The 27,526-nt window shown below is 43.5% G+C and overlaps 1 protein-coding gene across 10 annotated transcripts in view; it reads left to right on the top strand.

The window, feature by feature from the left end:
• Nucleotides 1-23,130, top strand: part of SH3GL3 (SH3 domain containing GRB2 like 3, endophilin A3) — a 350,527-nt gene extending 327,397 nt beyond the window's left edge. For all 10 annotated transcript variants that reach the window (XM_084968533.1, XM_084968536.1, XM_084968532.1 and 7 more), the window contains one exon: nucleotides 22,473-23,130. In XM_084968533.1, the coding sequence (XP_084824659.1) occupies nucleotides 22,473-22,678 (206 nt within the window). In that variant the 3' untranslated portion in view covers nucleotides 22,679-23,130. The remainder of the gene's footprint in view (nucleotides 1-22,472) is intronic.
• Nucleotides 23,131-27,526: the final 4,396 nt, after the last annotated feature.

Genomic DNA, 27,526 nt, shown 5'->3' with positions numbered 1-27,526 from the left:
CTTTCAAAGTTTTCACAGGCCACAGTTTTATTAAATGTTTAGCCACAGCCTAACAAAGGTCACCAGCTTTCACGCCTTTTAGACCTGTTTCTTTGTTATCACGACCTGGCTGCTGAGTCAGTGCCACTAAATTTTTGTTTTTATGATACCAACCCCTCCCTTCTGGTACTAGTTTCTGTAGTAGTTAGGGTGATTGCGGTTGTACAGAGACTTAAGGACACAGTGGTTCAAACAAGAGAGAATTTAAGTGTGGACATCCAGGGCCAGGGGTTTCCTCTTAGGGAAATGAACCCAAAGCGGCTCACATCACTTCTGCTCCCATCCCACTGGGAAGAGCTTAGGCCCATGACCACAATTTAGCTGCAGATGGAGTGGGGGAGGAGGAAGTTAGCTGGAGAGCCACATCTTACCATTATGTTACTATGGAAGAAGGAAAGAGCGGGTTTGGATGGCTAGCTTGCAGTTTCTGCCACATTTGTCTGCTACAAGTGTGTTGCAGAAGATGTAGGGTCCCACATAGTTCATTTCTCTTAGAATGTAGTACCATGAACACACCCACACTGCACACCACTTGTGGAATATACATCAGGATGGCCTAGGAGTTGACAAGCTTTTTTTATAGAGGGACAGATCATAAATAGTTTATACTCTATGATGGGCTATATTGTCTCTGTTGCAACTACTCATCTCTGTTGTCATGGCGTGAAAGCAGCCATAGACACTATGAAAAGGGGTAGGCGTGGCTGTGTCCTGTTTTAACGGAACTAGAGGTCTTAGTTTGCCAACCCCTGAGGTAGCTCATTGGGAAATCCATTTAGCAGTATATATCAAAATTAATAAAAACATTTATAAGCCCTCAGTGGCTTCATTCCTGGAAACGTATCCCAAAGAAATAATTTCAGCGAAGCATATTCCTGAATCTATTACAGCACTATAAAGAGGAAGAAAAAGTTATAAGTGGGCACAGCCTAATGATCAATATTTATTTATATCTATTTGTCAAGAGTAGAATTGTGGTTGAGTAGATAGCCGAGTATCAAATGGAATATTATGCAGCTATTCAAACTTATTAACATGGGAATTATGTAGCAACATAAAAATGTTTATGGTTTGATATTAAATTGGAAAGAAAGACACAAGGTTGTAAATGTGCTATGATGACGATCAGTAAATCAGTGTCTGCATGCAAACCAGACTAATCGATGGGGTTATGTGCAATATTCTCCTTTCTTCAAAGTATTCGTTAAATTGTGTTTCAGTAAGAATATTTGAATAAACAAAAAATGTTTTTAATAATGCAAAAATTGATGGCTTTTGAGGAATAGGAGTACTTCCTCCTTTATTTTTTTTTAATTTTTCAATTTTATTGCAGTATAGTTAATTTACAAGGTTGTGTTAATTTCTGTGTACAGCAGGGTCATTCAGCCATACATATACACATATCCATTCCATATAGGTTATTATAGAACACTGCTTCCTTCTTTAAAGAAATTGCATACTTCATTCTATTCTCTGTTCTCTCCAGCCCCCAGGGAGCTCAATGCCAGGTATGAAGTTCAAGCACAGCAATCATTAAAATGACCAGAGCTAGTGCATATGTTCCTCTTCTCCTGTGGTGGGGGTGATCGGGTATCCTGGTTTGCTGGGGACAGTCCCAGTGCATGTCTCTTGCTCTAGTATCACTGTTAATAGTGCCCCCCACCCCTTTCCTCAAAAGTTCTCTTGTTTGGATGAACATACATAGTCTCCGTACTTTTTGTGGCTTTACTTTTCTATTTCAGGTCTGAAATAGAAAATCCTTTATTCTGAATTCATATGTTATTGTAAGCCATTTCAAAGCTTCTGTTTAAAAAGATGCTGGGTATAAACAGTCTAACTGAAAACTTTGAAAACAAGCCCAATCACAGCCTGCCTCCCTGTTTGTATTACATCTGAATGAAGCAGAATCAGTGGACCCCAGGACTCAGTTCATACCCCGCCCCTCTACCTTCCAGCCTGCATCCACATAGGTGCTTGGTTTTTAGAGATGGGAACTCTGGTCAAGCTTCCCAAGATGCCATGCTCCCATTTGCTGTGAGAGACAATGCAGCTTTCCTTTGATGAACGTGTCTTTACCTACCTATAGGAGGACTATGTGTGACCTCTCAGACTGGCATAAAAAAGAAGTGAAAAAGTGTTTTAACTAAAGTACCACTTAAGGATATAAGGACATAGCATTTGAGTACCAGAAATGAGCCAGGTATCATTATGTGATGCTTTAGATACATAACTCATTTTATCCTCATAACGTGTTCCAAGGAAGTCATAATAAAAAATAAAACAGTAATAAATAAGACATTTAACAATATAGCAGTTAATACTTACCAACCACTACTAGAAGTCAAGTGGAGAAGTTAAGTGAGACTTCCCCAAAGTCATAGAGCCAGTAAGTAGTCGACCTGGGCACTTCACCTTGTAGATTTTCCTTTTATATCGTGAAGAGAAAATGTTGGGGAATGTTAGAAAATGTTCAAGAGCATTGGGAATGATTTATTTCCAAGATTCTTGATCATATGGACTCTGGCCAGCAAGTGGTTGCAGAGAGAATCTGTTGTGTGCATCTGACTTGGAAGGAGAAAACACTGATAGGACAGTGAGTTCTTTGGCTTCATCATCCAGACTGTGCATGCCATTGCTAATGTCCCCTCCTTCTTGGCCAGTAGCGCAGTGCTTAGGCAGATTGAGTTATTAGAAGGGTGATGGTCAGCCAGAGATCACAGATGTGAAAAAGATGGCTTTTACCAAGGCTCAGTGTCTGTAACTGGACTCTCCATTGCCGCAAAGTCCATGCTGTGCCACTGATTCACGTTTGCCTGTGCCTTCCCGAGGTGGCTTCTTCTAAAGTGCCCTTGGCGGGGGCTTCAGCCCCCAACTCCGGCATGGGGCTTCACTGACGTGTGGGTAGAATTTGCAAGTGTGAAGGGGTCCCATCCTGTTCGTTTCTAAGGCACAGTTTCAAAAGAAAATGGCATTTTATGGCCTGCATTAATGGGAAATTACTTTCCATTAAGGATTCTGAATGATTTGCACATAATGTTTATAAAGTGAAGGAAAAATGTCAAGCATTTCACTAACAATTTAAAGCAAAGCTCACAGGACTCTGCCAGAAAAGAATTCCAAGAACATTTTCTTCATCATCTCTTCTTTCTAAAGGAAAAAAAAAAAAAAAAAAAAAAAAAGGCGGGTGGGGAGGTGGGGGGATGAAAGGACATAGATCAATTAGGCAGAAGCCATTGCGGGACTGAGATGGAATCTTTGATAATATCATTTCTAGGTACTTAAGAGAATGAATAAAGTGAGCCAAAGACGGAGAGGGGGGATGTGGTGGAAATCACATCTTGAAATGATGGATTGCAGACAAAATCCAAGTTTAGGCCCTGGCTAGGAGAAACCACGGCCCGTCCAAGGCCCTGAGTGTGGGGTCATGACGCTTCATCAGCGTATGCTGCCTCTGTGTCCCCAAAGAGAAAGGGAGGCCAAGAAAAGTCTTCCAGCTAAAATGTGTGCCTGGGTCGTTCCCAGAAAACCCTTGGTTTTGAGGAACCTAGTGTAGGAACTGGTGACCTACGCTTGACTATCTTCCCTATTCTGGGTAAGTTGTCACTTGCTGAATTAGAAATGTAAAGACTAGAGGACAAAGGATTTTTTTTCATTTTTCAAGCAACTCATTTATTGATGAAGGCCCCCCACCCCCCATTCCCCCCCCTCTGTTCTTAAGGAGGGCACAACTTTCTATAATCACAACTAAGGGTTAATATAGTCCAAACTGAGATCGACTTTAAGAATGTGGAAGGTTGAGATGAGTGAACAAATGTGGGTGCCAAATGTGTGCTACAGGCATTTCAGAGCGAGGCCAAATAAATCTCTCAAATGGCTTATATTAAGACATTCTAACTCCCTTTAGGTATAAAGAGACTTTTATAAATTTCTTGACACTTCGAAGGGGGCTCGGATATAATGTCTAGAGCCTAAGTCTTTCCCCTCATTGGAGTGAAATCTCTAGGATTACATTAGAAAATAAACATTTATTCAAAAGTAAAGTGTGAAGTTTGAAACGTAAAGAAGATGAGCACTCTGCAAATCGAAATAGATGTATTTTTAACCTAAATTTCCAAAGAGGAAATTAAAATTTCACACAGCAGTAACAATGATGATTGCTCAGTTGGCAGGTTATTTTTCACTTTCTCTCTTGGGTCTTTCTCACTCTTTTTTTTTCTCCTGCCACCAACTCTCCCCCCACATTCATTTCTGTATGTTATTAGTAGCAGTTTAGAGTCACAGTTATTGATGAAAAGAAATAAGCAAGAAACAGGAGTCCTGTGTTGTAATTCAGATCCTGTTGTTTATTTGCTGTGTGACTTTGGGTGAGTTTCTTAACATCTCTGGACTGATTTTTGTACTTGTCCCTAAATGAAGTGATTAGACTCAATACATTCCAAGTTTTTTGTTGTTGTTGTTTTGTTTTGGTGTATTTTATTTTAGTTTAGTTTATTACTCAATGAATTTTATTACATTTATAGGTGTACAACAATCATCACAACCAAATTTTATAGCATTTCCATCCCAAATCCTCACTGCATCCCCCCATCCCCCAACCTGTCTCATTTGGAAACCATAAGTTTTTCAAAGTCTGTGAGTCAGTATCTGTTCAGCAATGAAGTTCATTGTGTCCCTTTTATAGATTCTACATGTAAGTGATAGCATTTGATGTTGGTGTCTCATTTGTCTGACTGACTTCACTTAGCATGATAACTTCTCTGTCCATCCATGTTGCTGCAAATACCGTTATTTTTTTCCTTTTAATGGCTGAGTAATATTTCATCGTGTATATGTACCCCATCTTCTTTATCCACTCCTCTGTTGATGGCCATTTAGGTTGTTTCCATGTCTTGGCTATTAATACATTCCAAGTTTCTTTTCCAGCTCAATTCTTTGGCTGCAATATTTCTCCTTTAGGAGTACTCAGCATTCTTACAAAATTTGAAAAGTACACAGGTTGAACATTTTATGTTTTCTTATTTTAAAAATCTTATTAAAAAATTAAAATGTGAACAGTGATTGTTATTGTTGACAGGTAGCCATTGATGTGGGAGAAGGGAAGGGCCCTTTTCTTATTTTTCATCTCAAAGAAGCTTTAGAGGGAAAGGTTTTCTCACTGCAGGAAATGGTCTCCTATAATTCTTCTAAGTAGTCTGTACGGAGTTCCCCTTGTGGCTCAGTGGTAACAAACCCTACTAGCATCCAGGAGGACATGGATTCGATCCCTGCCCTGCTCAGTGGGTTAAGGATCCAGCATTGTCATGAGCTGTGGTGTAGATGGCAGACGAGTCTCAGATCCCGTATTGCTGTGGCTGTGGCGTAGGCCAGCGGCTACGGCTCTGATTGGACCCCTAGCCTGGGAACCTCCATATGCCATGGGAGTGGCCCTAGGAAAGGCAAAAAGACAAAAAAAAAAAGTCTGTAAAAAGGGTTCTTGTAAAGCCTGTAGGACATAACTTCTTAGCTGTAGGAATTTTAATACTACTTGGCTGAAATGGTTATATTATCTAAAATGCATATATTAAAATATTAATACATGTTCTGCAATGATATGCTTAGTCTTTAAGCTAAAATTTAAAATGCCATCGTCCAAATGTTAATATATGTACTTATGTTTTAAAAAATAGTGTAGAAGTCAGTTTCCAGGGAAAACCAATAGGGGCGCTCTGCAGTACAGTTCCAGGGGAACTGAATGACCCCCCTGGAGTTGTCAAGTGGGCGTGGCCTCAGGTGCAACCCCTAATGCCAGATTATGGAAATGCAAGATACAGGGAAAGTGTAAGAAAACAGGGCCTGATGGGTGATAGATATCGGACAAGAGGCCCCCCAGTCAGGAACAGGACAGGCAGAGGACTCTGTGGCCAACCAGAGAACACTCATCCTGTCCAAACAGCAGCCGCCTGATGCCTGAGAATGTGGACCTAGGATAGCCAGCCTTCATGGTTCTCCCAAAGAAGCCAGAAATCATATTTTTTATGTGTGATCCCCTCATTTGTAAATATTGGCAGCTAATCCACACTGTACAAGAGCAAGGGGCAGGCCAAGCAAAACGCCATCTGCAAGCCAACCCGCATGCCAGTGGCCGGGAAGCCACCTCTGATCAAGGCTGGTCATTTGCCTTCCCTTCCCCTTCACTCAGAGTGGCATAGGCGGCCCCCAAGCACCGGACCTGGTTGCAATGGAGGGGTCGCCACCAGGAAGCTTTGAGAAACACATGGACCAAAGCTTCTGAGAAATCTGCGAAAGTTACCTCAGTACACACAGGAAAGCTTTGAAAGGGTGGAGGGCATAGACTTTATTAGTTAAACCCCTTTTCATATCATCTGTGTAAATCATGGAGAATCAGTACCAAGATTAAAACAATGTACATGTGCTTATTTTTATAGATTATGAAGATTAGGCTTGAGTTCCATTGACAAGTCATTTTAACAAATCGTGTCTCCTACCAATAAATACAGGGCTCTTATTTCTAGAAAGATAGTTCACAGACTTGTACTAGACATTACTTGCTGGTTTATTACTTAACTGTCTTAGTTGGCTTGAGCTGCTATAGCAAATACTAGACTGAGTGGCTTAAAACAACAAACATTTATTTCTCACAGTTCTGGAGTCTGGGAAGTTCAAGATCAAGGTGCCAGCAGATTCGGTGTCTGGTGAGGGCCCTCTTCCTGGTGTGCAGATGGCTGTCTTCTCCTTGTGTCTGCAGATGGTTGCACTAATCCCATTTATGAGGGCTTCACCCTCAGGACCTTATCACCTCCCAAAGCACCCTCTCCAATCCCACCACTTTGGGGATTAGGATTCCAACATCTGAATTGGGCAGGGGCACAAACATTCAGTCCATAGCATTACATAGGTTAATATGTAAAATTTATGTAGATTAATATATAAAATTTGCAGGTAAGGACCTCAGGACCCAGAGGTGACATAATCTAGAACTAGACAAAATAGACAAAATAGACAAAAATAGTATTTTAGAGATGTTGAACAAAATGGACTTTGTGGTCTTTGTCAGCGGTAGATACCAGTGCAGTGTCTGGGTCAGCTAAAGGAAAAGTGTTAGCTTTAAAATTTTTTTGCAGAGTTCCCATCATGGCTGAGCAGAAACAAATCTGACTAGCATCTTTGAGGATGCAAGTTCGATCCCTGGCCTTGCTCAGTGGGTTAAGGATCCAGCGTTGCCGTGAGCTGTGGTGTGGGTCGCAGATGTGGCTTGGATCCCGCGTTTCTGTGGCTCTGGTGTAGGCCGGTGGCTACAGCTCTGATTCAACCCCTAGACTGGGACTCTCCATATGTCGCAGGTGTGGCCCTAAAAAAAAAAAAGTAAATGGCTATAAGAGAGTTTAGATCAGAAAAAAAAAAAAATGACAGCTTTTAAAGGGAGCTTGAACCACATGTGCTCTAGATATGCTCATATCTCCATATGAGATATGCTCCAAATCTCATACTCTCCTTCAAAAGAGGTGAGGTCTCATAGGTTGGGTGTGGTGCCCGAGTACACACTTGGTGACCCATTAGTGTGGCCCAGAGTACACACTGGGTGTTTGAGAATGAGTCTAAACCAGAAGTAGACTTGAAAGTTCCAAGGCAGTGTTTTACCCCAGCCTGTTAAGAGATGAACAGGCCTAGCAAATCTCTGTGATCTTGGGGCCCCTTCCTACCTGGGCTGCTAATTCCACCTGTTACCAGGAACATCCCTCTCGTTCTTTAGCTGTCCCCATGGGTAGCAGAAGTCATCTGGAGACACTTCTGAACTCCAGACTTCAGACCAGGAAGTGAGCAGAAAACAAGCTCCCTCAGCCCAGATAGGTGTCACCTGCTGGCCTTAATGCTAAGTGGGTTTTAGAGTCATAGGGAGGCCCAAATCCTAGCTCTCACCCTATACCTCTGGGTCAAAGTTCTGTCACTAGACAGAATGAGAATTATTACCCCAACTGCACTGTTCTAAGGATTAAATTATGTTGTGTAAATAAGAGGTGCTGGGCAGGTATGGTACTTGCTACAGAGTAAGAGCCAAGATCACAGTGGCTGTTAATGTTACATAATTGGTTATCTGATTTCCCAGCCTACAGCAGACTGGAAGCAGCAGATTAGAAAGGCCTGAGGGACTGCTTCGGGAAGGCTCACTGACAGCAGGAAAAAAGGGACAGGTTGCAGCCTGACTACAAGGGAGGCAAGAGAAAAAGTATAAAAAGCAGGAACAAAATCTCAAAAGGCACAGCAGTCTGGGGCATTTACTAAGAGACAAAAAGCCCTCCTCAGGTCAGTAGCTTCCCTTGGACTCCGTACCTTGTACCCCGACAAGCCCTCACGTGAACAGCAGTTGTGTGAATTTCTTCTCTCTCCATCTCCTTTCCCCCCACCAAAAAAACAAAAACAAAAACAAAAACCAACCAACCAACCAAACAAACAAAAACAAAACAGGAGTGGGGAGTTGTAGCTTGCTTTTCACCTGGGATGCTCTGACCTAATGCTTCCAGGTAACAAAGTCCCCAAAGTCAGGGTCAGCAGAGAAGGAGCACGTACAGGGGGCCCCTTTGGCTGTCTGAAAATAAGCCAAGTTTACGTGCAGCAGAAGAGTGATGATCTTAAGTGCTTCAGAGAGAAGGGTGCCCCCTGCCCCACTGACTACTTCTTCTATCTCTACCTATATCTCCTTCATAGTCAGGACTAGAAGGACAGCCTTTCAAAGCAGGCTCATAGATCCTGGTACGTGGCAGAGAGAGAGGGAGGGAGAACCTGAGACGACCAGGCAGCGGAAATGCCAGCAGGTGCCGTTTCCTCTTTGGTGTCTAACCCGCCACCTGGAGTAGACACCTGTTTTTGTTTGGTTATTTCTTTATTTTCTAAAATTGAAACCTGAGCTGCTTGCTCTGAAGCAGGACAGAGCAAGTACCTGAAGGGCATCCCTCGAGTGCTTGGCAAGGCGAGATGGGATGTGGGCAGACCCTCCAGGATCACTCAAGGACTTAGGTGGAGGGGACATTCCTAGAGAGCATCCCAAGGCCTGGGGAGCTCCCGGAGCTCGCCCAGCCAAGGACTCACAAGCTTTTTTCAAGCCCAGCTAATGGACCACCCCCTTGGCTGGGGTTGGCTCAGAAACTGAGTGAGCCTACAAACTCACTCGCCAGCAATTCTCAGAGTGAGTCCATGCCCTGGGATCAAGAGCACGGACTCTGGACCTAGACGGAGGTCAAATCTCAGCACTGCTGCTGAATTGCCTTGAACCCCGGTTTCTCCATCCATCAAGTTGGGGGAAATAATGGTACCTCATCAGAGGGTTCCTCTGAGAATCAAATCTGCTAATATCTCAGAGGCACTCAGTACATGGCACATGGTAAACACTTAACCCTGAGGGGTTTTATTTCATCCCTATCGCTGACTGGGACTGCAGAATTAATCGAGGCACTGTCGCTACCAGAATAAAATGTGCCTGGCAGTTCTGTGCCCGCGAGCAGCCCTTTGCAGCAGGGCCTTTGCAAAACAAGAGGTGGGGTCAGGGGAAGGGCACCCAAGGAATTTTCCCGCTGTTAAAAGAAGAGGGGACCCAATATTATTAGAAACTGGCGCACATTGTTGCCAAGAGGGAAGGGAAACTTCTTTTAGGGAGAACACGATTTCCCTACCTGTTGTGTGTGGCCGAGGCAGGACTGCCTGCCTGGCCACCTTCAAATTCTTATGGTAGGCTCTCTTTTTTTTCCCTAATGGTGTGGAACAGAGCTTGAATAATAAATATTTAACAGGGACACTCCCTTTTCTCTGTTAAAATAATCTTTGTTTCAGTGCTTTAACAAGGAAGACTGTGTTTTTCCCACCTCGGCTCTCAGGTTACGTGAAGCCAGGTCTCCGGAGTGAGAGAAAATAAACTACAGGCTACTCAGCCAGGGCGGGAGGAGGCGGCGGCCTTGCTGGGACGGCTCAGTGCCAGGGTTTCGGCCGCCTGTTCTAGAGCACATGCATCCCTGGTGCTGCCAGGCGCTCACGGGCACACATGCCCAGTGGTTTCAGGTGCCAGTTACAAAGCACAAGGAAGCGTGGAAATTGGGGTGGTGGTGCAAGAGCCCAGGGGGAAGGGGAGCAGGTGTTTGACAAAGACAGGGCGCTGGGTAGGATGCATCCTTCCTCACGGGAAGATCTGGGCAGAGGTGCAGCTTCTGATCCTGGGAAGCCAGGCGCTGTACACCCAGCACACCTTGTGCCTAGGCCCGTTTGAAAGATCCCACTGAGCACGTGTCACGCATGTCCCCTCTCCTGTCGGCACTTTCGGGTTCCATCCTTGGTGACGCAGACTTACCTTTTATGGAGAGGGAAAATTCGCACACTGTCACTGAAGTGGGCACAAAATTTATTCCTCTTTAACTGAACTAGCTTATGAGCCTCCGTTTAGACCGATGGCGGAAACAACTTAATCTTTTTTCCATTTCTACTGTTAACCAAAAAAAAAAAAAAAAAAAAAATCTTTTTTCCATTTCTTCTAATGGTGGAAAGAAACGTAATTGTGCCATTTCAAGGTAACTCAGTCTCTTCCCTTCAAAAGCATAGTCTATCCATTTGTTGCTTTGTCAAGGCAGGATTTAAATTGCATCAACTCAGTTGAAACTTCCTGTTGGGACTCTTGGTTTCCCTCAAAGGTTCTCCCCTCCCTCCTCCTCTTCCCCAAGGTGCTGCCTGCCGGGGTGCAGGGGAGTTGAGGGACGCTCACGGTGGCAGCTGAGGGGTCTGGGTCCTCATTGCTTCCACAGCTGAGCTAACGTGCCATTCCAGGTCCAGGCCTGGATCTGGGGTCCCAGTCTCTGCCTTGGGGTTGCCAGCTTTCTGCATACAGATCCTGTGTCCCCTACCCCCACCCCCAAGCCGTCTCTGGTCCAGCTGCCCCCTACCACTTCCTCACTTCCTGCCGGGACTTGAGGAGAGGTGTCCACAGTTTGTGGGGAGCCAAAGGTGGGGCCCATAGACCCCCCCCACACACTGAATTACTGCCATTCCCACTGTGCCCATCTAGAGCATTGAGGGAGCCGCCTTCCCCCAGACCTACCCTCCTGATGGAGGGGATCCAGGGAGCTTTTTAGCCTTCCTGCCAGGCCTCTCCTCTCAACCAGCCCTCTTCCCTGACTCCGGGTGGCAGGAAACAGCCCCCTCCCTCTCCACAGCTTGTAACACAAATCTCTGGGCTCTGAGTTCTTCAAGCTCTGGTTCCTTGGAACCCAGAAATTGCCCCAGCTCCTCCACCCCCCCCCCGCCCCCCGCCTCTCAAATCTCATCAAAGCCTACCAGGCACTGGCCGGAATGCCTGAAAGCCTGAAACCCTGAAAGCCTTGGCGTTCACACAATTTCACAACTGAAATGGCATTATTTTGGAACTTATAAGCAAAACATTGATTGCTTGGCTGGTGTTCGCCTGCTCACTAAAGGGAGGCCACGGCTACTTGGGTTGAGAGCCCCAGACGGCAGAAAGGGCACTGCCTGCCCAACGCGATGGATGATGTTTCGGAACATTATCCCGCCTCCGGTGCAATGCGGGACAGCCAGCCCGAGCTCTGGGGGCCATGCATCTACCCGGTGCCCTTACAGCTGACACCCGGGTTCAGTGCGAGTACAGGGCAGCACAGAGGTGCTGGGGCGGGGGGGGGATCCTCTTGCCTGGGGGCTCTCCCCTCAGGGGTCTCAGGAGAGGTGCCATGATTTGGGTTCGTTTGCTGATGGAGTGTGGTGTGAGGGCTGGTCGCTTTCCAACTCTTAGAAAATCAAAGTGGGCAGTGCGGCAATGGTCCCTCGCCTGGAATAAATGAAGTGAGAAGTGAGTAATGTGTCTTTCCCCAATGTGTTCAGTGTGTGTGTGTGAGTGTGTGTGTAGCGGGCACACACACATGTACACATAGGTGGTGGCTGGGATAAGTGCACGCCCGCCATTGAGTATTTGTTTGAGTCAGTGCAGGTAGCTTAGAAAGTAAATGGGAGGGGGGAAAGTAAATGGGACTACAGTTAGCTCTGTAGTCAGTGTGATAGCCTATGAAATTTCTTGGCAGCCCTTCGTGGTGGCATATAGATCATTTGGGAGTTGACATCAGGAGGGTAGGTCCCAGCCTGAGGTCTGGAGCCCTAGTGTCTCATTCTGGCTTTGCCATTAGCCCTGGGATCAGGCAGTTGGGACCTCTCAGAGGCCCGGCTGCCTCTTCTTCAACAAAGAGGAATGTTTGTGCAAACTGCCAAAGACCCTTCTAGCGTGGACATTTTGTGTTCAAGGACGTGCTTCTCAAGACCGCCATGTGGTTTGGCACCCGACTCCCTCTCTGTTAAAAAGTAGAAGTGGGAGAAATGATAAAAGAATACGGATCATTGAAATGAGACCACATTGAAATAGTTATTCCTTCATAAAACTGCCTTTGACTCAATGGCTTGAATTGCCACACGGTTTCAGTGCCCAGCCCCTATCCACCCACCCACCCAGATCTGAGCTGTATTTCCTAGAGAAAATGGAAACATCGAGGCAAATATACAATTCCCCAGTGTTTGGAGTCACTGAACAGTGTTACTCTGTTCCCATTCAAGATGATGAACTAGTGTCTCATTCTGGCTTTGCCATTAGCCCTGGGATCAGGCAGTTGGGACCTCTCAGAGGCCCGGCTGCCTCTTCTTCAACAAAGAGGGTAAATCCTACTCCCCAATTCCCATCATTATGACCAAAAGAATATAGATGTGGGGTGGGAGGAGGTCTGTCTTGGAAAGAGCCATCTCACTGCTGGAAACATCAGGGAGATTTGAGAGATGAATAGTGCAGGGGGTCCAGATTTTAAAATGCTGGCCCACCTCACCTGGCCAGGGAAGCCCCTCAGCTCCTGCTCCTGCTTTCACCTTTGGCTCCTCTACTTGGAACCATGAGAACCACTGAGGCCATATGTCCCCTTTATGATCTATAGGGAACTGGAGCAGGGTGACCACCTGTCCTTCCCAGACACACTAAGACACTATCATAGGCTCCCCTAGAAGAATTCTGTCTTCAGGAATCCACAGGTCTAAAAATCTGGTACATTTTAATATTTATATATTTAATCTATTTTATTATTATTATTATTGCTTTTTTGGGCCACATCTGCAGCATATGGAAGTTCCTGGGCTAGAAGTTGAATCAGAGCTACAGCCTGCTGGCCTACACCACAGCCACAACAACCCAGATCTGAGCTGCGCCTGTGATATACACCACCGCTTTTGGCAACGCCAAATCCTTAACCCACTGAGTGAGGCCAAGGATCAAACCCACGTCCTCATGGATACTAGTCAGATTCTTAACCTGCAGAGCTACAACGGGAACTCCTTGGGACATTTTTAAATCAAGTCTTCAAGTCTGAATATTTTAGAAAATAAAGGATATAATTTATTTTATAAATGCTGATACCAAAACATGATGAAAATATAAAAAGGAAGTAATTTCATTTTTAAATATAGTTGTGAAAAACCTAAAATGATGCTGGCAGGACAGCAGATAGATGGGGTCAGGTTCCTGCCTGTTCTTCCTGTTTTCCAGTCTTCTTTCCGGGCCCCCTGTTGGCAGCCTAACAGATCTAGAGGGCAAAGCACAAGTATGGTTTGCAGGCCAGCATCCTAGAACCAGCCCAGAAAGGAGAGTTTGGGATTGAGAGACAGCAGTTTAATAACCATCACATCTCGCTGTTGAAAATGATATTTTTAAATTGCTGTCATAGGAGAAGATAATCATGTGAGAATGTCATTTGAATATCATAGGAGAGAGAACAGCCAGGAAATGTAAGAAATGATCATGATAGAGGTATGTCAGGCGGCTCATGAACAAATACATTTTTGTTATTTTTCTGGAAAAAAATAAAACAGTAGCAAGCCCATCCTAGACATAGAATAAATATACCACACATATACATAAATGTGGTTTCCTCAAGACATACAATGGTCATTCATTTAAAAATAAGCTTATTGACTGTAGGTGTCTGGGTTTATTTCTGGGTTTATTTATTTCTCTGTTCTGTTCCATTGGTCTGTATGTCTGTTTTGGTACCAGTACCACACTGATTTGATGACTATAGCTTTGTAATATTGCCTGAAGTCTGGGAGAGTTATGCCTCCTGCTTGGTTTTTATTCCTCAGGATTGCTTTAGCAATTCTGGGTCTTTTATGGTTCCACATAAATTTTTGGATTGTTTGTTCTAGTTCTGTGAAAAATGTCATGGGTAATTTGATAGGGATCACACTGAATCTGTAGATTGTCTTGGCCGTTTTTACAATATTAGTTCTTCCAACCCAGGAGCATGGAATATCCTTCCATTTCTTTGAATCCTCTTTAATATCCTTGATTAATGTTTTATAGTTCTCAGCACATAATTCTTTCACCTCCTTGGTCAGGTTTATTCCTAGGTATTTAATTTTGGGGGGTGCAATTTTAAAAAGTATTGTGCTTTTGTATTCCTTTTCTAATATCTCATTGTTAGTATACAGAAATACAACTGATTTCTGAGTGTTAATCTTATATCCTGCTACTTCGCTGAATTTACTGATCAGTTCGAGTAGTTTTTGGGTGGAATTCTTAGGGTTGTCTATATATAGTATCATATCATCTGCATACAGTGACAGTTTTATCTCTTCCAATTTGGACACTTTTTATTTCTTTTGTTTGTCTGATGTCTGTGGCTAGGACTTCCAATACTATGTTGAATAACAGTGGTGAGAGTGGGCATCCTTGTCCTGTTCCAGATTTTAGTGGGAAAGCTTTCAGCTTTTCTCCATTGAGTATTATATTTGCTGTGGGGTTTGTCAGAAATGGCTTTTATTATGTTAAGGTATGTTCCATCTGTACCCACTTTGTTAAGAGTTTTTATCATGAATGGATGTTGGACTCTGTCAATTGCTTTTTCTGCATCTATTGAGATGATCTTTGACAAAGAAGGCAAGAATATAAAATGGGGAGAAGACAGTCTTTCCAGCAAGTGGTGCTGGGAAAACCAGACAGCTGCATGTGAATCAATGAAACTGGAACACACCCTCACTCCATGCACAGAAATAAACTCAAAATGGCTTAAAGATTTAAACATAAGACAAGACACCATAAAACTCCTAGAAGGGAACATAGGCAAAACACTCTGATATCAATCATACAAAAGCTTTCTTAGGTCAGTCTCCCATAAAAGCAAAAATAAACCAGTGGGACCTAATGAAACTGACAAGCTTTTGCACAGCAAAGGAAACCATCAAAAAAAAAAAAAAAAGACATCCTTATGGAATGGGAAAAAAATATTTTCAGACGATGCAACTGACAAGGACTTAATCTCTAAAATATACAAACAACTTATGTAACTCAACAGCAAAAAACCCAACAACCAATTGAAAAATGGGCAAAAGACCTGAATAGACATTTCTCCAAGAAAGATATACAGATGACCAACAAACACATGAAAAAATGCTCAACATCACTAATTATTAGACAGATGCAAATCAAAACTACTATGAGGTAATACCTCACACCTGTCAACAAGTGTTAACAAGTCAACAAATAACAAATGCTGGAGAGGGTGTATAGAAAAGGGTACCCTCCTACAATGTTGGTGGGAATGTAAATTGGTCAAACCACTATGGAAAACAGTACAGAGGTATCTCAGAAAACTAAATATAGAACTACTGTATGACCCAGCAATCCCACTCCTGGGCATGTATCCAGACAAAACTTTCCTTGAAAAAGGTGCATGCACCCACATGTTCATTGCAGCACTACTCACAATGGCCAAGATAGAAACAACCTAAATGTCCATAGACAGATGAATGGATTAAGAAGATGTGGCACAATGGAATACTATTCAGCCATAAAAAAGAACAAAATAATACCATTTGCAGCAACATGGGTGGAACTAGAGACCCTCATATTAAGTGAAGTAAGTCAGCAAGAGAAAGAAAAATACCATATGATATTGCTTATATCTGGAATCTAATGCACAGAAAAGATGAGCCTTTCCACAGAAAAGAAACTCATGGACTTGGAGAACAGACTTGTGGTTGCCAAGGGGGAGGGGGAGGAAGTGGGATGGACTGGGAGTCTGGGGTTAATAGATGAAAACTATCATGTTTGGAGTGGATAAGCAATGAGACCCTGCTATATAGCACAGGGAACTGTATCTAGTCACTTTTGATGGAACATGATGTAGGATAATGTGAGAAAAAGAAAAAAAAATATTTATGTATCACTGGGTCACTTTGCTGTACAGTAGAAATTGACAGAACACTCTAAACAAACTATAATGGAAAAAATAAAAATCACTAAAAGTTTTTTAAATAAAAAATAAAAATAAAAATAAGCCTAAAGAGAGTTCCCTTTGTGGCTCAGCAGTAACAAACCCAACTAGTATCCATGAGGATGCAGATTCGATCCCTGGCCTTGCTCAGTGGGTTAAGGATCCAGCATTGCTGTGAGCTGTGGGGTAGGCCAACAGCTGTAGTTCCAATTTGATCCCTAGCCGGGGAACTTCCATATGCTGTGGGTGTGGCCCTAAAAATACAAAAATAAATAAATAAATAAAAGAATAAAAATAAGCTTATAAAATTAATCTTATTATTACTCAAAAAAATATGATCCAGTTGAAGTTGAATGAGATTTGGAGGGAGTGACTCAATACAACTCAATATTTACTTGGTTAAATTATTTTGGGAGAACAGGAAATGTTGACATGCAGGCATACCTTGCTGTGTTGTGCTTTGCAGGTGTTGTACTCTTTACAAATTGAAGATTTGTGGCAACCCTGCCTTGAGCAAGTCTATTGACACCATTTTTCAAGTATTTGCTCACTTCCTATCTCTGTGTTACATTTTGGTAATTCTCACAATAATTCAAACCCTTTAATCATTATTATATTCGTTATGATGATGTGTGGTGTGTGACTGTTGATGTTACAACTGTAACTGTTCCGGTGGGAGGGGCACAAATTGTGCCCATATAAGGTGGTGAACTTTAGAAATGCTGTGTGTGTTCTGACCACTCCACCGACCTGCCACTCCCGCGTCCCCCTCCCCTCCTCAGCCTCCCTGTTCCCTGAGACACAGAAATACTGAAGTTAGGCCCATTAATAACCCTACAGTGGCCTCTACGACTCCAAATGGAAGAGTCTTACATCTCACTTTAAATCAAAAGCCAGAAATGATTATGCTTCATGAAGAAGGTATATTGAAAGCCAAGGAAGGCAGAAAGCTAGGGAGCTAAGTTGTAAATGCCAAGGCAAAGTTCTAGAAAGGAAATTAAAAATGGTATTCCAGTGAACACACAAATGATAACAAAAAAAAAAAAAAAAAAGTGGAACAGCCTTATTGCTGACATGAGGAGAGTCTGAGTGGTCTGACAGAAGATCAAACCAGCCCTTAAATCAAAGCCTCATGCAGAGCAAGGCCCTAACTCTCTTCAGTTCTATGAAGGTGAGAGAGGTGAGGAAGCTGCAGAAGAAAAGTGTGAAGCTGGAGTTCCTGTCGTGGCACAGTGGTTAACGAATCTGACTAGGAACCATGAGGTTGCCAGTTCGATCCCTGGACTTGCTTAGCAGGTTAAGGATCCGGTGTTGCTGTGAGCTGTGGTGTAGGTCCCAGACACGGCTTGGATCCTGTGTTGCTGTGGCTGTGGTGTAGGCCGGCGGCTACAGCTCCGATTCGACCCCTAGCCTGGGAACCTCCATATGCCTCGGGAGCAGCTGAAGAAATGGCAAAAAGACAAAAAAAAAAAAAAGAAAGAAAAAAGAAAAGTGTGAAGCTGGCAGAAGTTGTTTCAGGAGGTCTTTAGGACAGAAACCATCTCCATAACATCAAAGTGCAAGGTGAAGCAGCACCTGTTGCTGTGGAAGCTGAGCAAGTTATCCAGAAGATCTAGCTAAGAGAACTAATGAAGGTGGTGCAGGAAACAACCAACTTTCGAAGTAAATGGAACAGCCTTCTGTGGGAAGAAGATGCCATCTAGGACTTTCATAGCTAGAGAGAAGTCAACGCCTGGCTTCAAAGCAGCTTCAAAGGACAGTCTGGCTCCCCTGTTAGGGGCTAATGCACCTGGTGACTTTCAGTTGAAGCCAGTGCTCATTTACCTTCCTGAAAATCCAGAGGCCCTTGAGAGTTATGCTCAATCCACTCTGTCTGTGCTCCAGAACTGAAACAGCAAAGCCTGGATGACAGCACATCTGGTTACAGCATGGTTGACTGACTATTTCAAGCTGACTTCTGAGACCCACTGCTCAGAAAAAAAAGATTCCTCCCAAACGATTACTGCCCATTGACAATGTACCTGGTCACCCAAGAGCTCCGATGGAGATGCACAAAGAGATCGATGTTGTCATCATGCCTGGTAACACAGCACCATTCTGCAGCCCATGACCAAGAAGCGGTTTCAACCTGCAAGTCTCATTAATTGTCTAGGAACACATTTCGTAAGACTGTAGCTGCCAGGGATAGCGATTCCTCGGAAGGAGCTGGGCAAAGTAAACTGAAAACCTTCTGGAAGGGATTCATCATTCCGGATGCCATTAAAACTATGTGTGATTCATGGGGAGAGGTCAAACGATCAACACTATCAGAAGAAGTTGATTCCAGCCCTCCTGGATGACACTGAAGGGTTCAAGACTTGAATGGAAGAAGTGACTGCAGATGTGGTGGGACTAGCCAGAGACCTAGAATTCGAAGTGAAGCCTGAAGATGGGGCTGAATTGCTGCAACCTCATGAGAAAACTTGAACAGAGGAGTAGCTGCTTCTTTTGGAAGAGCAAAGAAAGTGGTTTCTTGAGATGGAAACTACTCCTGATAAACATGCTGTGAAGACTGTTGCAATGACAATAAAGCATTTACAATACTACACAAACGGAGTTGACAAAACAGCCCCAGGCTTTGAGAGGACTGACTTCAACTTTGAAAGAAGTTCTGCTGTGGGTAAAATACTATCCAATAGCATTGTCTGTTACAGAGAAATCATTTGTGGAAGGAGGAATCAATTTATAGTGCCGAGTTTGTTGTCTTATTTTAAGAAATCGCCACAGCCACCCAGCCTTCAGCAACCATCTCCCTGACCAGTCAGGAGCCATCCATTTGGAGGCAAGGCCCACGTACAGCAAAAAGATTAGGATTTGCTGACGACTCAGATGATGGTTAGCATTTTTTAGCAATAAAGTATTTTAAAGTTAGGATATGTACATTTGGGTGGGGTGCACATCTGCAGCATGTGGAATTTCCCAGACCAGGGATTGAACCCACACCACAGCAGCTACCCAAGCTGCTACAGTGACAATGTTGGATCCTAAACCCTCTTTGCCACAAGAAAGCCCCATGTACATTGTTTTTGTTGACATAATGCTATTGTACACTTAATATTGCTTGTAAACATAACTTTTATATGCAGTGGGAAATCAAAAAATTGGTATAACTTGCTTTATTGAGATATTCATTTTATTCGGATGGTCTGAAATCAAACCCACAATAGCTTCCAGTATGCCTGGGGAAGAGTGATAATGACTTGCTTTACTAAGTACTAACATTTATTTTGAAGCTACAGTATTTAAAAGGAGGCGATATAGCTACTGAAACTGATCAGTATAGCAAAGTAGGAAATCCTAAAATAGATCCCAGGGCACATAATAATTAAATCCATGATGAAGTTAGAATATTTGAAATCAGTGGAGAAGAATGGATTATTTAATAAATTGTGTTGAGACACCTGCTTAAACATTATTAAAAAGAAATAAAACCTCTGTTTGCCAAAATCCAAATGAACTGAAAGAAATGATTTCCACATTAAAAGTTAATTTTAAAAAAAATTTCTGGGATTAATTTATTTGAATATTTATACATAAATGTAGAAAGGGGAGTGCCTGTTGTGGTGCAGCAGAAACGAATCCGACTGGGAACCATGAGGTTCCCATCCCTGGCCTTGCTCAGTGGGTTAAGGATCCAGCATTGCCATGAGCTGTGGTGTAGGCTGGCAACTGTAGCTCTGATTCAACCCCTAGCCTGGGAACCTCCATATGCCACAGGTGTGGCCTTAAAAAGCAAAAAAAAAAAAAAAAAAAAAAAAAAAATTTACATAACTGTAGAGAGAAAACCATGAATAAACATTTCATCAATTTGACTGCTTGTGTTATTTAAAATTTCTGCATGTATCCCGCATGTTCATTGCAGCACTATTCACAATAGCCAGGACATGGAAACAACCTAAATGTCCATCGACAGATGATTGGATTCGGAAGATGTGGTATATATACACAATGGAATACTACTCAGCCATAAAAAAGAATGACATAATGCCATTTGCAGCAACATGGATGGAACTAGAGAATCTCATACTGAGTGAAATGAGCCAGAAAGACAAAGACAAATACCATATGATATCACTTATAACTGGAATCTAATATCCAGCACAAATGAACATCTCCTCAGAAAAGAAAATCATGGATTTGGAGAAGAGACTTGTGGCTGCCTGATGGGAGGGAGAGGGAGTGGGAGGGATTGGGAGCTTGGGCTTATCAGACACAACTTAGAACAGATTTACAAGGAGATCCTGCTGAATAGCATTGAGAACTATGTCTAGATACTCATGTTGCAACAGAAGAAAGGGTGGGGGAAAAACTGTAATTGTAATGTATACATGTAAGGATAACCTGACCCCCTTGCTGTACAGTGGGAAAATAAAAAAAAAGAAAAAAAAATAAGTAAAAATAAAATTTCTGCATGTATGTATGCCAAAAAAACCCCAGAAACCCCCTTCCCTGCTCCATCCCTAGAACGCACTCCAAAAACAAAATGAAAAATAAGTAAACAGATAATAAACTGGGAATACTGCTTGTATCAAACATGACAGATACAGGGTTAATATTTATAGTATACAAGGGGCTCCTAATACTTTTAAGACAAAAAATGATAGAAAAATACATTGATAGTAAATGTTAAAAGTATGCAAAATTTATGTCTATGAACAGCCAATTTCCTTCTAGAAGTTTGTTTATTTGTTTGTTTTGGCCTTGACTGCAGCAAGCAGAAGTTCCCAGGCCAGAGATCAAAACCAGCTGCTGCAGTGACAATGCTGGATCCTGAACCTGCTGAGCCACATGGGAAGTGTAAGAAGTTTACTCTTAGGAATTAAATACACATATGTGTAAATACAAATACATTAGGATATTTGTTCAAAGAGTTATCAGTGAAAGCCAAGAGAAAACAAATGGCAAAATGAAAAGGAAGGAAAGAAGGGGAGAGAGAGAAAAAAAAGTAGGAAGAAAGGAAGACCCTTAAAAATCCAAAAGTAGGAGATGGGTTAAAGAAATTACGTTACACCGTTAGGGCTGACAACCGGTCAGTAATGAAAAGTAAACTGGAAAGATGTTCACAGAAATATATTTAGGAAGAGTGTTTAATGAAAACAGCTATATGTAATTACTGCACAAATAAATTCATAAAATTATCTGGAAGCTTGTGTGCCATAATGTTAATTTAACATTGGTTACCACTTCATTGTTGGTTTATAGCTAACTTTTCTCAACTTTGCATCTGTCTTTTCTCTCTCTCTCTTCCATTACTATGCTTTAGTTTTGAAATTAGAAAATCATTCCTTTAACAGTGTCATTTGGGGTTAATAGATGCAAACTATTGCCTTTGGAATGGAGGAGCAATGAGATCCTGCTGTGTGGCACTGGGAACTATGTCTAGTCACTTATGATGGAGCATGCCAATGGGAGAAAAAAGAATGTATACATGTATGTGTGACTGGGTCACCTTGCTGTACAGTAGAAAATTGTCAGAATACTATAAACCAGCTATAATGGAAAAAAATAAAAATCACTATTTAAAAAACAAACAAACAACATCATTCTGAGAACTTCCGTCTTGGTGCACTCAGACTGGTGTGTAGCAATTCTGCTCATCTCTCTTCAGTCTCACCCTGCCATGTTCCAGCTCCTGGACACCAGCTCTAGGGTATTTTCCTTAGGCCATCTAGGCCTTTCCTGCCTCCTTCTTCTCCGAGCTACCTCATCTTTGTTCTGTACATATTCCCCATATATTGTCCTGTCTCCAGAAAGAAACTATGAGCTCCCTGAGGACAGGGTTGGGCTTTGTATGGCTGCACCTTCCTTGGGCTCCAGGCGGAGCTGAGTAGCTGCTTTGAGGAGAGGGCCTGGGACTGAATGTCCTGGCTGGGAGAACTACTGAGAAAAGCCATGGGCCCAGGAGGTGAGCTCGGGTGCCATCTGGGAGAGCTGAGGAGGGCAGAGGCTACAAGCACAGCAACCTGTGAGGTGGCTTGGGTCAGCCTTATCCTGGGAAGGGAAGAGGAGCCTGCTGTTCATGGTCTCTGCAACTCTCTTCCTTTGCAGGGCTCCAAGGATGTTTTGTCATGTTAACCTGTGCTTTTTGTCTCCATATGATGTGGACAGGTTCTAACATTCCCATGGACCAGCCCTGCTGTCGTGGTCTCTATGACTTTGAGCCAGAAAACCAAGGAGAACTAGGATTTAAAGAAGGGGACGTCATTACATTAACCAATCAAATAGATGAAAACTGGTATGAAGGAATGCTTCATGGGGAATCTGGATTCTTCCCCATTAATTATGTTGAAGTGATTGTGCCTTTACCTCAGTAAAAGTGTATCTCTAACTTTGGACATTCTTTCATAACTGCAATGAATTCACACCAGTGTCCTCTCAGTGTGGTGTTCTGTGGCATTCTTGCTCTTTGACCAACTTAATGACTTTTGTATGTGTGTTCTCTTTATAATGTATTTTGTATCAATTTAATTGTATAAATGATTTTCTTGTCTTAGCTATATGAAAATACCGTTCTCCCTTTTTGCTTATTGTCCTAAAAGTCATTGGTTAAATAAATGTATGTGCTTCTTGTTGCTAAAAATAAATGGTACCCATTGCAGTTTCGTCAGTGAATCGCCCGTATTCCTCAAGCTGAGGTGGAATGCAACACTTGAAACTAAGAACTGCTAAATATTTTGTTTCCTGACATTACTGATGGCATCCAGTCTTTTCTCTTCATGGTGACCTGTGAATAGCCCAATAAATATGACACACTGTGTTGGCAAAAGGCCTTGGGTATTCTTAATGTTGAATTGATGTTTAAGCACAGTCGTCCAACTGCAAACCCCTCCTGTGCCCACTCTGACTCTGGGCTCAGCCTTGTGGGAGGGCAGCAGGCTGGATACAAATAGGAACTTGAGAAAGTGCTCAGCCCCTCCACCTGTGTTCCTGTACCTCCATCTTCACATGAGAACACACCCAGCCTAGCTTTCCAGAGGGAGACGTGGACCAGAGCTGAGTCACTCTAGCCAACCTCCAGGACCGTGGACAAAGGTAAGGAAGTAGAGACACTAACCTAGCCCTATTCTAACTATAAATAGGGACTAGATATTCTTTTTAAATTTTTTTATTGTAGCTGATTTATGGTGTTCTCTTAATTTCTGCAAGACAGCAAAGTGACCCAGTTATACATATATATGCATTCTTTTTCTCATATTATCCTCCATCACGTTCCATCACGTGTGATTAGATATAGTGCCCTGTGCTATATAGCAGGATCTCATTGCTTGTCCACTCCAAATACAACAGTTTGCATCTACTAACCTCAGAAAAGGAAAAAAAAAAAAAAAACTCATGGTACTAGATATTCTTAAATGGATCGAGTGTATTTACCTGGCTTCCTCTTCCTTAAGGATGTTCTTTTCCTCTGAGATTGCTCCATCCCTCAAACTAATGGACTTCTGACAGGCACAGCTTCCATTCAATAGGTATTTTCAGATGTGTTTGACCCTCGGCATGGCTGCTGCTTGGCTTCAAGCTGGCATCCTACCCTCACTTCTGCCTTCCTACTCCTCATCTCTTGTTTTGCTGCAGAGGAAGATGGATCCAGTCTCAGTAAACTCACCCGGTGTTTGTCCTTACGAGATCACGCATGGCCACATGCACGGTCTAGGTACCAGTGGATCACTGGGTTTTGTTCACCTCTCCCCTTGGGGTGCCGAGCAGGACCAGCTAGAGATGCAGGCCATGAGCGGCACCAAGAGTTGGTCCCAAGGGGCTGACAAGAGGCGTGTTATCCTTGGTGTAAATAGAAGTCCCAAGAGCAGGAAGGGGGCATGAAAAGCCATGTCTGTAAGCAATAACAAGAGATCAGCTAAGGGGGTCAAATATTAAGCTCAAAGCCATGTCCAGAGGGCAGAAATAGAAGCATTAGACAGACGTCCAAGCTTAGAGCCAAGGGAGTGTTGGAGGACGAGTGCTAATGAGTGTGTCCCGTGGTGTTGATGCGTGAGGAATTACCTGCCTAACACTTGGACCAAATTCCTTTGACATAAACCTTCTTCTCTGCCTCTGAGGTAAGCCGTGGGGAGGGTGCCTGGACGCAAAGTGGATGTTGTGGCTCCTGTAGGAAAAGTTGTTCCAGTTCCTGGGATCATCCAGGACCCAGGATTCTTGGAGACCTTCCTTTGAATCCAGTGTTTCAGGCCTGAAGCACCCCTCATAGGAGCTGCTTTCATCTCCCACCCCACGTGCAGGAAGAATCCGTTATGTTCCTCTCCAGGGACGTGGAGGACAGAGCATCTTCCTTGGCCAGTTGCGCATTTGCTGTACATGCATTTTCTACTTTAATCTTCATAAAAGCACCAAGGCAAGTGGAAGTGTTCCTGTTTTCAGGTGAAGAAACTGAGACTTAGAGAAGGTAAGTGACTTGCTGAATGAATCAGACACAATTATATTTTTTTTTCTTTTTAGGGCTGAACCTGTGGTGTATGGAGGTTCCCAGGCTAGGGGTCGAATCGGAGCTACAGCTGCTGCCACAGCCACAGCAACAGTAGATCTGAGCTGTGTCTGTGACCTACACCACAGCTCACAGCAATGCCAGATCGGTGACCCACTGAGCAAGGCCAGGGACCGAACCTGCATCCTCATGGATACTAGTGGGATTCATTTCTGCTGCGCCATGATGGGAACTCCCCAGACTCAATTCTGTATGCCATGCTGATTCTATACCTGTCATCTTGACCTTTTAACATTTTTTTTTTTTTTTGTCTTTTTGTCTTTTGTTGTTGTTGTTGTTGCTATTTCTTGGGCCGCTCCCGCGGCATATGGAGGTTCCCAGGCTAGGGGTTGAATCGGAGCTGCAGCCACCGGCCTACGCCAGAGCCACAGCAACTCAGGATCCGAGCCGCGTCTGCAACCTACACCACAGCTCACGGCAACGCCAGATCGTTAACCCACTGAGCAAAGGCAGGGACCGAACCCGCAACCTCATGGTTCCTAGTCGGATTCATTAACCACTGCGCCACGACGGGAACTCCCTCATCTTGACCTTTTAGAGTGTCTGTCCCACATATAACTTCTACTTTACCAACCATGGAGGGCCTCATCAGCCACCCTGGTTGAGGTGTGACCCTACCTGTTGGTCACAGTTAATTGAATCAGGGATATGCATGCAAATCAGAGAACACCCATCCTTCTCCTCCCTGGAAATCTGGGCATTTTTCTCTGGTAATTCCTCAGCCTACAGGTTAATGATGGATAGTATGAAAAGTTCTTTTTGGTGTGGAGGGGTGGGCACTCCCAAACTGATACTTGATTCAAGGAGCAGAAGATCCAGATCTGCTCATGCCACAAATCCCTCCAGCTGCTTCCAGGGGGTGAGTTCTGCAAGGGAAGGTCAGTGGCAACCATTTTGTCTGACGAATTCTTTTCCTTACATCTTCCGTAGGTTTCTTTGAAACAAGCACAAGATAAGATTCTATACGCAGGAGAGGATTATGGGCATATCACACGTGTCTGTGTCATAGGCAAACAACAACAGTTTGTAACCCATCTGTTCAGCAGGGCAACTCAGCTAGATTGAGTTGAAATACTAGTTGAAATTTCATTTCGGCCTGAAATACTAAGAGAAGTTCCACATGTGATGGGAATGTTGGGTTTTCGGGAAATTGGAACAGGTACAAGACAGAAGGATGAGGTCAGGAGCAGATGTCAATCTCAGACCCTGGAAATCAGCCCAGGAGGCAGAGTTGATTACCTTTATGTCTGTACTGTAGAGAAAAAGAGAAATTGACTGAGGTAATTGCCACTGATGCTGACTGTACATTCAGAGGAGCAACAGGCTCTTGTGAGAGTGACTTGATGACACTTTCAGAGCCACCAATGGAGCTGAGGTGAGTCACCAGCAGTGGAGGACATCTTCGATTCCTGGTTAGTGCAAAGATAGGGTCTGCTGTTTACAAGGTGAGATCTCACAAAGCAAGGACCTTGGGCTCAGGGGAACCGCATTACTGATGAAGAAGCAGCTCTTGTGCTTGGAGTCAGGGGCCCAGCACAGTATGTTCATTGCCTTCTAGGGATTTGGTAATGGAAGAAATTTTATATCTAGATTTGGGGCCTATTTCTGCTAGTGTGTTATTAATTTTAATTTAATTTAATTTAATTTTACTTATTTTTGTCTTTTTAGGGCCTCACCTGAAGATCGTGTGAAGACAGAGGCGGAGAAAGACTAGAGCCTTGCTCCCAGAAGCCACGGAGGAGGTGAGAAAGGACCCTCCCCTGAGCCTGCAGATGGAGTCTGCACTTGCTGACTCCTTGATTTTGGACTTTTGGCCTTGAAACAGTGAGAGGATAAGTTTCTGTTGCTTTAAGCCACCCAGTTGTGGTCATTCGTTACAACAGCCCCAGAAAACTAATGCCATGGAATTAATTTAATTATTACACAGTTTCAGTTCATTTCAGAGCTTTCAAGGGGTGAAAATCCACCCTGTCCATGAAGACACCCAAAGAAGTGGTCGTTGGTATGGCAGAAGTAGCTTCGTGAAGATGGGAAATACCTTTTTCCTATTGGCCGTACACTTACTAACCTCAAGAGATAAATGGAAGGGGAGTTCCCGTCATGGCACAGTGAAAACATATCCAAGTTGGAACCATGAGGTTGAGGGTTCGATCCCTGGCCTCGCTTAGCAGATTAAGGATCTGGTGTTGCTGTGAGCTCTGGTGTAGGTCGCAGATGTGCCTTGGATCTCACGTTGCTGTGGCTGTGGTACAGGCCAGCAGCTGTAGCTCCAATTAGACCCCTAGCCTGGGAACCTCCATATGCCACAGGTGTGGCCCTAAAAAGCAAAAATAAATAAATAAAAAATAAATAAAACGAGATTAATGGAAGAGGAATAGCAGGAGGGTATGTGTGGTGGGCGCGTCTTCTCCACTTATGATGCGTCCTCCATGTAGAGGCAGCTCTCTGGCGTGTCTTCCTTACCCATTTACCTACTCTGGTGCATGAGCCATGGGACTGTTGAGTTTAGAAAGAGGAACTGAGCGAATATAGCTAAGCCACTCCTCTCCCCTCCTTGGGAGCTGCTCATCTGCGGAGAGCACACAGATAGCTCGGGAATAAATGGTGTGTGGTCTTCCTCTGCTTGACTTTGTGATTATTGCTCTGTTGGTTGAAGATTTGGACC

Source organism: Sus scrofa, chromosome 7 (genome assembly GCF_054392235.1).
Source record: "Sus scrofa isolate SSC_HxYL_T2T_F1_AM1 chromosome 7, Sscrofa_HxYL_maternal_Yorkshire_Landrace_v2.0, whole genome shotgun sequence".
Taxonomy (NCBI): domain Eukaryota; kingdom Metazoa; phylum Chordata; class Mammalia; order Artiodactyla; family Suidae; genus Sus; species Sus scrofa.
Note: the sequence above shows the minus strand (reverse complement) of the source record. Positions and strands in the feature narration are given on the sequence as shown.